Source organism: Triticum dicoccoides, chromosome 5A (genome assembly GCF_002162155.2).
Source record: "Triticum dicoccoides isolate Atlit2015 ecotype Zavitan chromosome 5A, WEW_v2.0, whole genome shotgun sequence".
Taxonomy (NCBI): Eukaryota; Viridiplantae; Streptophyta; class Magnoliopsida; order Poales; family Poaceae; genus Triticum; species Triticum dicoccoides.
Window position 1 is genome coordinate 591,638,217 of NC_041388.1, and position 10,867 is coordinate 591,649,083.

Genomic DNA, 10,867 nt, shown 5'->3' on the forward strand with positions numbered 1-10,867 from the left:
TAATTTTTAGGATCTATGTAACATCACATGGCAAGAAAATAGACTGGAGCAAATTTACATTCCATGAACCATTGTTGTTGAGCAGCTGGGAGACAAAGCGGAACCGACACGTGCCCTATGGCGAGATAGGTTTATATGAGAAAGGCCTTGGAATCCAACTGTCTCGCCACATTCTTATCTGCTGGCCATTGCCGACTCTCCAGATCAGCCCCTTTTTCAAAAGATCCAGGCCATGAGAAAGCGCCGTCCACGTTAGATGAGGCATTACCTGCGAACACAGTGTCCTCTAGCTTCCCATTTGGATAATACCGAGCTTTAAGAAGTTGAGCACATAGGCTATCCGGCTTTGTCAATAGTTTCCATGCTTGGCGCGCGAGTAGTGCTTGATTGAATATCCGAAAGTCCCGAAACCCAGCTCCGCCTTTACATTTTGGTTGCTGGAGTTTTTGCCAAGCCTTCCAATGAACCTTTCGTTTTCCTTCCCTCGAACCCCAATAGAAGTTCCGCGTCATGTTTGTTAAATTATCACACACAGAAAAAGGCAGTTTTAAAACACCCATAATATATGTAGGAAGTGCTTGCGCCACTGATTTAATAAGAACTTCCCTGCCTGGCTGAGCAAGATGGCCATCACCCCATTGGACAAGTCTTTTCAAGAGTTGTGCTTGTAAATTTTGAAACTTGCCTTTGGACATACGACAATTGGGTGTTGGAATACCCAAGTATTTCTCCTCGAAACCAGCATTCTGAATATTCAGAGTATCTCTCACCTCCTCCTGAAGATTGGTAGGGCGTGCTTCACCGAACATCTCACTGTAGTCATTGCTGCATCTTAGCTTGTTTTTAATTCCCCTTTTATGTGCTCTTAGGACAAAATCTGCACTGCCGGTATGTGTGGAGTCCAAAGATGCGAAAGTTTCCAGCCTTGTTCTGGACTGGACTCGTATGGATCTTGCATGATCCTTCTTTGTGCTGGTGATCTTCGAGTCCAAGTGATGCAAATTTGGTGATGTGGTGTTCGGTAGCTTTTGAGCTTGGTTCGGAGTTTGGAATTTGGTAGTTTGTAAAAGACTATTTGGTTTCTTTATATGAAATCAAAGAGGGAGGCCTCTCTTTTGCTCAAAAAAAGAAACACCACACAAAAAACGGAGGAAATCGGCTGATCTCACATTTGCTCCAAAAATAGGAAATTTTCATTTACCTAAGCAATTTCTCATCTTGGAAATCAGCTATCTCACAATTCTCGTTGCATGTACATAACACGCTTTGCGAAGGAATAGAAATTAGCACGATGAGGAAGGAATTTGTCTCATTCATGTACAATGTTGGCAGTTTTAATCCGCTTTGCGAAGCCCAATTTGGTTGGTGTCTTCACCTCCAGTAGATAAATGTCAACGACAATCCTACGCAAGTAGAATACAGAATTGATGTGCACACGACGTCATGTGCACGACGTCCACCTGATAAAAGTCTCTGCATCGTCAAATGCTCTAGAAACACAAATAAGAATGGCTAGATGGAAACGTCATCTGCGTGTCGTCTAAAAGTTATCGGCTATATAACAGTGCCCGCTATTCTTGACACAGAAAATTCCATGATACGACAGCAAGGGTGTTAAAATGATAGTACACACAGGACAATGTGCCGGACAAGGATGAAGTCATTTCTTTACGATAAACAAGGAAGAAGACACTACAAGACAATGCGGCATAAAAAAAACACCACACCTGCATTTTACTACAATTTTATTTTTACATTTTGTTTATTGACATCTATTTTTTCCCAAGGACTGTATTGTCATGATTGAAGGTGAATGGATTGAAAGTTTTTCTCGCAAACAAAAAAAAAAAGGACCGTCGTGTGATGTCGTCATGTTTTCTTTTTAACACTGCCGTCATGCTTTCTTGAGCTAAGTACACTAGTAAAATGTGAAAATGAAATAACTTGTCCAATTAATACATAAGAGCCGACCTAGCTCAGTGGTAGAGCGCGTGGCTTTTAACCACGTGGCCGTGGGTTCGATCCCCACGGTCGGCGTTCTTTTTTTTTGCACTGCTAAACAAAATTGAACTAAAAAGGAAAATAAAGAAAACGCCGCTGATCTGACGGTTGCTCTCCAAAAATAAAAATTTACCGATGCAATTTTATCATGTTGGAAACCAGCTGATCTCACAACCCCGTTGCACGCACATATAAGTGAGACACAATGAGGAGTTCGTCGTCTGTACATGTCTTTTTTTTTCCTATAATTCTTAATCCGCTCTGCAAACCAATTTGATGTCTTCATCCCATAAGATAAATGCCAACGACAGGTGTGTCCGAGTTTCATAACGAGCCAATGATTGGGGTCCTCTAGGCAATGCAGAGCTCTCGCTGTCCTTCAGGAAATGAATAATTCCACAATAATAGTAGTTGCAAGGAACAAGACATCGCAGGACGATGCGGCATGAAATCATCAGAGATCAACAGATGTTTCCTGAGGCGGGAAAAAGATCACCGCCTATTTTGTTCATCTTTACATGTTACTAGTACAATTTACTATCTGTCACTGTTTGTTTATCTCTCTGTGGGGCAATATTACACAAGATCACCAAGAAAAGCAGGTGGAAAACCTACGGCCTAGCAAAACTCATTTCGCCCTCAAGCAAAACACCCTTCACAATGATGCTTGTGTCTTCTAGTGTTGCCGATGTTTCGGCAGCATGCCTCTTGGTTTCTTAGGAGACCATATGATTAATGAATTCTCGACGCGACGAACCGATCTTTGCCAGCATCACCAGTTCTGCAGCTGCGAAGTCACGCTTTTCACCACGGGGTGATACTGTGTGTGCAAGTACCTCTTCGCGTTGTCTGAACCAGGTTGCACGAGCCAATCGTCGTATAACCTTTTCGCAATCGGGTTATCAAAGGGATTGGATACTGATACCTGGTTCACAAGGTTTAAAGTTAGTGGCAGCATATAATGACTGGCAACAAGTAAAAATGTTCTTGTGGCAATGACAGCAAGATTAAGGAGAATATACAATGTCAGCAAACTGGAGCAGGATAATAAGACACAACCAAATGGCTAGTGAGTTCAGAAATTACGCACGGCCTTCCAAAACTACAATGACAAGGTGTAATAGGCACTAAGAGTTCAACATGCTTCTTTTCTCGTTTTCTTAAATGGTAAAAAGTACTGTATCAGTAGCATGCTGGGCCTGAATTGGACAGAACCTGCAACTAAGCTGCAGAAGTATAGCAGAGAAGTTGGACATAAAACTTGAATGGGTCAGTAGGGATATAAAGTTAAAATCGCAAACAGAAGCAAGGCCCTACAACCAAGATGAAATGTAGTGAGCATGCTACAACTTACATCTTGCATGTACACACCCTCTAGTTGTTGGATGAGATCCTTGGGAGATTGGCCTTTAGCAGGTTTTATTTGACCTCCCCCGTTCAGACAACCTGCAGGGCAATAATCAGTGTATTGTAGAGGGTATCTAGATCCTACAGCTCAGAAAAAAGTTACTAAAAGACACCATGCAGCAGTGTCATAAATGAAGTACCTGAAGGGCAAGCCATAACTTCAATAAATTGGTATTCACATTTTCCCATCTTAACCTTCCTAACAATGTTCTGTAGGTTTCTGAACCCGTAACAAAGGGCAAACTTCAAAACAGGTCTTCCCTCCACCTGTTAGCATAAACATGTGTTATATACACAATGATGTGACGGCCACAGCAAGAGTGGCTTTTCGAGGCCAGTTGGGGATGGATGGGGCAATGAATTACCTCCAGTGTAACTTCACGGAAATCTGAATTTCGCAAGATTTTGAAATCAAGTGGGCCTTCTATTTCCCTATTAAAGAGCGCACGTGCTGCATAACGAAAGATGGTTTCCGCATAACCACCCGAGCCACCAGAAACCCCATATAGATGACCGCCATCATCAACATTTGTTAATCTGTGTTGCAATGAAAGTACACATGAATTATCAGAAAAGATGAAGCATAAATGTAACCATATAAAATTACTTTTATCTTTCTTTTTCTCGACAGTTGATTAAATCAAAGCTTCGCTAAATTCTAAATAGTAGTACTAGTTGAACAGAACATATAAACATATATTTCTGCATTGGATTTCATTCAAATTTTATCCGGAGGGACGGAACATCAAGCATACAAGGAGCTTACAATCTGTCCAAAGGAGATTCCTCCATTGTCTTGAAATCAACAGATTTGGACTGCACAACCATGAAACTGATATAAGCATGGAGTTTTTCAAAACATACAAGCAACTGCAGGAAATAAATTAGTAACCTGTATCAAGTCCAACACTTCACCAGTTGTCAATACCGAGTCCACCTCTGTAACTTCCTTTTCTTCCACTGAGAAAACAAAGTCGCCCCGGACAGCTTCAAGTTTTTTATCATAACAGGGCATCACAGTAACATGATACACATCATACGGCCTACACAGTACATTCAATTATGATCACAAACAAAAATATCACAAAATGATAGTTCATAACCAGAGTAGTTTTTATTTGAAATAATCATCCAATTCAGCAAATGGAGATATTACATTGCAAAGAACAGGAAAAACCTCATGTCACAAACAGTTGGTCACAAGAAAACGTCAAAAATCATATGTGTCTCTCAAGATATTTTGGACTGGTCACCAGAAAATTGTATATCCAGATTTTTCATGAAATATACTTGCTTGATCTTATACTTATATACAAGAAAAAAAACTTTGTGAAGTAAAAAAGAAGTCCAATTTCAGACAAAAGGAAGTACTAACTTTTTCATGTCTGATCAAAGATCTGAAAATAACATCCTTAGGTCTAGAACTAGGGCAAATTACTCACTTGAGACCAAGTTTTTCAACCATGTGATGCTTGATAGCTGCACCAATCACTTGTTGGGGACTCTTTACAGATGAGATGTAGGGCAAGATATATGAACCAAGAGTCTTTTCAGCATAGCATATCCAACCTGCAAAGAGGAAGAGATTCACATATAGTGATAGAAGGTATGTAAATAACCAACTAGTAAGGGAATATCAATAGTACATAGGAAACTGCATAGTAGCGAAATTGACACATATTTCGCGTAAATGTTTTTACCTGGACATGCAGATGAAAGCACAGGAAGACTTGTTCCAACTTCTTTGTCGCTAGACAATTGACTCAGCTTATAGCGTGAAATAAATTCATTGCATGCTTCAATTAGGGCCAGATCTCGACTACTACTTGTGTCATACACTGCCTTCACGCCCATCGACTTGAACAGAGCAGTTAGTTTTCTGAAAACCTGAAGATAACAAAAATTGCATTATGTGTTTGTTATCATTATTTACAGAGTACTTATCATTCAGCTAAAGTGGAAAGACACTAATTTAGGGAAAACATTACAAAACACCTTATATGGTGACAATTTTGACTAGGTAGTGGTCAGGTGAAGCACATAGAATTACCTGTGACTGAGAAAGACCAAAGAATGCAGCTAATGATGCTCTTGACTGGGGAGACACAGATACGATGACGGTTTTGCCAGAGTTGATGCGAGTAACGAAGTCATCCAAGCTTTGCTTCTCAAGCATAACTGTCTCTGCTGATGTTATGCAACCACTATGAGATCAAAGGAAGCCGTCAGCATTATTTACATTTGGGCAGGTCACTACTTTTACAGTTGAGGCGAGGGCTACAAAATTGGTAATAACCTGCAAGCTAAACAGTCCTTGAGAGAAATCTTGACCGATTCTTCTGGAGGTTTTGTACTCACCACAACTTGCTTTTTTTTAATCTGTAAAATGGAAATGTCAGGAATATATGAGAATTGCATGGGGAAGGGAAATGGGTTAGGTGAGGTGCAACAAAGATGAATTTACGAAGTTCTGTTTGTGCTAATGTGAAGTCAATTTATTAGTTTAGTTGTGCAGAAATGTATCTACGACTTCGACAGTGGTTTGACCAAGTTGTCAAACTTAGCAGGTAGATCGTCCTGGAAATTGAGATAGAGAAGTAACATTTCCTTAAAGGACAGATTAATAAGTCAACACAAGTGCGGCGGCTGTTACTAAGCTCATGGGAAGTTGTAAAAACAAAGGAAATCGTAAGCACCAGGAGATAATCAAGTGAAGCACCAGGATCAATGTCCAAACACCACACAAATGGTATATTTTCCTAGCTGATGATTTTGAATAAGTGATGCTACTAAAAATTGCAATGCAACATGTTGGGAGAAACCAATGATCTCATTCAGCATCGCCGTACACTTTGCCTTCCGTTCTGTTTGCGCCTAACAGCTGATGCTGAACTTTTAATTTGGTTCAAACGAGCTTGCTATGAAGTAAAAATAAAATACCATGGCTATTTGGTGTGGAACTCTAGACCTAATTATTCTAGTTTCCATGAAGGATACTACTGATTAGCGAGACATATGTCTGTATTAGGAAGGAGAAAAAAAGTAAAGAATAGGGGCTTCTTTCTATGCCTTGTATAATCCTACTCAATCCCCTTCAGGCTGGAAGGGATTTGAACTGGAATTCCAATTCCCCCAATCGATTCCTAATCCTAAGATAACCAAACAGCAGGAGAGAAAGCTCAACCCTGCTCACCGTTCCACAATCTTCTACTCTTACTATCAATACTGCGAGGATAAATGGCGCATCACCGCCCGAAAGCAAAAATATATACATAATGCGCGAACTCAGACTGCGGTGCTCTGCAGCTGCAGGGGGGTGGCGCGGGGCAGCAACGAAGAGCAGGGCGGGCAAAAGCTCCCGCCCCAGAACCAAATACTAGGGCAAAGGACACAGAAAAAGAAACAATTTGGGGAGAAGGGGCGGCAGGGCAGGACAGGGTACCGGGAGGCGGCTGGCGGCGGAGTTCTTGTTGAGGGAGACGATGCAGTCCTGCGAGGGGGCGATGAAGTCGTTGAGGTCCGACGCCTGCAGCGCCGGCGAGAACCTGCTGGAAGACATCGCCGGCCGGCGACGGATGCTTGGAGGAGGATCTCTTCTTGGCCTCCTGTTGTGGAATGAGGCCGAGCCGAGCCGAGCGAGCAGTCGTCAATGTCAATCCGTGCTCTTCTTCTTGGTGGCCTCTGCGTGCTGCTTTGATGGACCGGGCCGCCGACTATACCCCCGTGGGCCTGGCCTTCACTGGTGGGCCCTCCTCGTTCCGCCTATTTGTTGTAAAGCTTTGTTTCGACAAAATCAAAAGGGGGCATTTTGCAAATGACGAGGCGTATCCTGCAGTGAAATCGGCAGCAAGAGTGGAGCGATCTGGGGCGGGGAGAGCTGGGATGGCGCCGGTGGTGCTTGACGGCGGTGAGCTGTTGTGGGGCTGATCCTAGGGCGACGTCGGCGGTGCTTGGTGGCGGCGACCTGGGACGGGGCCGGTCTGGGTGTCGTTGGTGCTTGGTGGTGCCGAACAGGGAGACGACGAGCTGACTGGCGGCGGGGGAGAAGGGGAGGAATAGGGGGCGTCCGACGCGGCGCTCAGTCGCCGGAGAGGGTGAGGGAGGTGGCGGCAGGGGTCGCGGGAGAGGAGACGAGAGGAGAGATGGGCGGCGCTCGACAGATTTGGGGGACGAAGCTAACCCTAGCGCTTACGGGGTTAGGTGGGTTGGGCTCAGATTTTTTGCGTGGGTCAAACTCGTGCATGCTGTCCTGCGAACGTCTCTTTGTGGAGTACGAGCCCATGAGCCTTTTCTCAAAAAAAAAAAGAGCAACGAGCCTATGAGCCATGGGTGAGAGATATTCTCAAAAAACAAAAACAAAAAAATGAGCCATGGGCGAGCACAGTTGGGGAGAGCACGAATAACTACGGAAAGATAAACTCTGAACATCAGGTTTTAAAGGATCCCTGCCGAACGCATTGACTATCGTCGGATTAGCCGCACAGATCTTGATGCGTCCTGGTGTACCACGTGAGATAGCCTAGGCGCTCGGTGTTATTCCACCCCGTTGCGAACGATCCTGGCTCTCTTCTCCCCACCAGCCTGACCTTATCCCATCTCCTTCCACACTCACTTCCACTCCCACCGCCCACCTTCCCGTGCGAGATTCTTCTCCGTCGGCGCCGTGTTCACCCACCCGCACTCCACCCTGCAGAGCTACTTGTGCCTCTCGCGTCTCCAGCATCTCCCCGTCGGTGGTCATGGCTAATCAACGCCCAACCTCTTCTTTGACATACGTGGCTACCCCTTCTTCCCCCGTTTGAGGAGTGCGTCCGCGACGGCCGCTCGTGGAGGGCATGTGGAGCCAAGCTCGCGCGCCACGGCTACGGTGGAGGCTACCGGAGAGGTTGGGCTTCGAGGAATAGGGGAGGAGGCAAAGGAAGGCGCTGCGTTATGCTCTGACCAAAGCCCGCAGCCCACGGATTCCAGCGGGAGCGCGGGCGTGGGGAGCTCGCGGTGACGGCGGTAGATAGGAGGGTGGTGGTCGACGCCATGGCGGCGTGGACAGAGGGTGTTGGAAATGTGTCCTAGAGGTAGTAGTAAAGTTGTTATTATTGTATTTCCTTGTTCTTGATAAGTGTTTATTCTCCATGGTATAATTGTATTAATCAAACTCAAATACATGTGTGGATACATAAACAAGCATTGTGTCCCTAGTGAGCCTCTACTAGACTAGCTCGTTGATTAAAGATGGTTAAGGTTTCCTAACCATATACATGAGTTGTCATTTATTAATGAGAAAACATCATTAGGAGAATGAGGTGATGGACATACTCAATCAAAAGCTTAGCATCTGATCGTGTCACTTAGTTTATTTGCTACATCTTTCTCAATGTCAAGTGTCTATTCCTTAGATCATGAGATCATGCCACTCCCTAATATCGGAAGAATGCTTTATGGGTATCAAACGTCACTTCGTAACTGGATGATCATAAATATGCTCTTCCGCTGTCTTAGAAGATACTAGTTGGGTTTGCATGGACCAAGACTGAGATTTGTCACTCCATGCGACAGAGATATCTCTAGGCCCTCTTGGTAATACAACATCCTAAGTAGCTTGCAAGAATGTGAAAAATGTGTTTAGTCATGGGGATATTGTATTACGGAACAAGTAAAGAGGACTTTCCGGTAACGAGATTGAATTAGGTATGGCGATACCGACGATCGAATCTTGGGCGAGTGATATATCGCTAGACAAATGGAATTGTATACGGGGTTATCTGAATCCTTGACTGTTGAAAATATGCCCTAGAGGCAATAATATTGTATTATTATGTTTCCATATTCATAATTAAGTGTTTATATTTCATGCTATAACCGTTATGATCCTGGAATATGCGATTCAGTGAAAAACTCATATGCACGTTGAAAAACTCATATTCAGTGAAAAACAATAGTCCTAAAACAACATTGAGATTATGACGTTGGAAGAACGATCGTATTGAATCGACCCAAACTTGTTTGTTATGAGTTCAGATAATATCGTCTGTAATCAATTGTAATAACACAGAGTGTTAACATGTGATTTTGCTCCTTAGACCATGAGAGTTCGTAGTCACTTCTTACCGTACGATGGACTTTGGGGTTGCTCAAACGTCACATGTATGATCATTACAATAGCGATAACCATATTGACTAAAACAAAAAATAAAAACATATTGGGTTGCCTCCCAACAAGCACTTTTCGTTAATGCCTTTTAGCTAGTTAGGATACAATGATCATGTTTTTCATCATTCATTTCCCATTCATGTTCCTTACTTTCTATAGCAAGTTTCCTAGTAGACAAACATAAATAATAGAAAGGACTATATTTAGTGATTTTAACATCCTTGAACTCAAATCTCGTGGGGGTGGTTCATCTACTAGAAATCCCTCATATATAATAGTTATTTCGTCTTCTATGGGGTTCCTAGTGGTATGCCTAAATAGATTGTCTATGAATCCAGCATTCACTCCCCTAACAATCCATTCAAATTTATTATTAGTGTGCTCAAAGAAATTTCTAACCAACACTGAGGGTGGAACTCTTTTCATAGCATTATCACCAAATCCCAAGTAATCATTAGATTTCATTCTTCTCGTGGCATCTTAATGACCCACAAGTATAGGAGATCACAACAGTCTTCGAGGGTAGTATTTCACCCAAATTTATTTATTCGACACAAGGAGAGACAAAGAATATGTATAATCCTTAGTAGTTGAGTTGTCAATTCAACCACACCAGAGAAGTCACTTTGTTGCAGCAATTTATTAGTAGCAAAATAATATGGAAGCAGTAGTAGCAATAGTAACAGTAGCAGTAGCAGTAGCAGTTTTGTAGCAAGTGTAGCCGCAACAGTAATAGTAACTTGAGCAAAGACAATATAGTAAAAGCGCAGGCATGGACTGGCAATGGATATTTGGATGACATTCATTATGTAACAGTCACAACCTAAAGCAATACATAATAGCTCGAATTCATCAATCATATATAGGCATGTATTCCGTATATAGTCATACGTGCTTGCGGTAAGAACTTGCATGACATCTTTTGTCCTACCCTCCCATGATAGTGGAGTCCTAATGGAAACTAAGGGTAAATAAGGCGCTCATTTTAATAGAGAATCGGAACAAAGCATTAGCAAATAGTGAATACATGAACTCCTCAAATTACAATGGGGTCTACGGATCAAAATAATAATACGTACATATAATTTGCAGATAGGATCAAGAACTCAAATATATTCATAAAAACATAATAGGTTCAGATCTGAAATCATGGTACTCGGGCCCCAGTAACAACCGTTAAGCATAGCAAAGTCATAGCAAGATCAATCTCAAAACATAGTGGATACTAGGGATCAAGCCATAACAAATTGACTCGATTACATGACGAATCTCATCCATATCCATCTACCTCCAGTATGCCTATGATGGAAT

General features: G+C 42.7%; 1 protein-coding gene and 1 non-coding gene across 2 annotated transcripts; one reads left to right on the forward strand and one right to left on the reverse strand.

Moving 5' to 3' along the window:
- Nucleotides 1-1,965: 1,965 nt before the first annotated feature.
- TRNAK-UUU lies at nucleotides 1,966-2,037 on the forward strand. The gene has a single exon. It is a non-coding gene; the product is annotated as a tRNA-Lys (tRNA).
- Nucleotides 2,038-2,449: 412 nt separating this feature from the next.
- On the reverse strand, nucleotides 2,450-7,561 carry LOC119303132 (protein NAR1-like). The gene is made up of 11 exons (XM_037580221.1): nucleotides 6,851-7,561; nucleotides 5,705-5,787; nucleotides 5,459-5,612; nucleotides 5,109-5,295; nucleotides 4,851-4,977; nucleotides 4,301-4,451; nucleotides 4,175-4,224; nucleotides 3,774-3,945; nucleotides 3,549-3,675; nucleotides 3,356-3,447; nucleotides 2,450-2,926 (listed from the first exon to the last, which is right to left on the reverse strand). Exons 1-11 carry the CDS (start codon nucleotides 6,965-6,967, stop codon nucleotides 2,774-2,776), a joined length of 1,413 nt encoding a protein of 470 aa, XP_037436118.1. The 5' UTR covers nucleotides 6,968-7,561; the 3' UTR covers nucleotides 2,450-2,773.
- Nucleotides 7,562-10,867: the final 3,306 nt, after the last annotated feature.

Excerpts from the sequence above, each read along its gene's own strand:
- LOC119303132 (XM_037580221.1), bottom strand. The coding sequence starts at position 6,967 with ATGTCTTCCAGCAGGTTCTCGCCGGCGCTGCAGGCGTCGGACCTCAAC. Across the intron at positions 4,978-5,108 it reads GCTTTCATCTGCATGTCCAG|GTTGGATATGCTATGCTGAA; the intron begins GTAAAAACATTT and ends TCCTCTTTGCAG. Across the intron at positions 4,225-4,300 it reads AAGTGTTGGACTTGATACAG|TCCAAATCTGTTGATTTCAA; the intron begins GTTACTAATTTA and ends ATGGTTGTGCAG.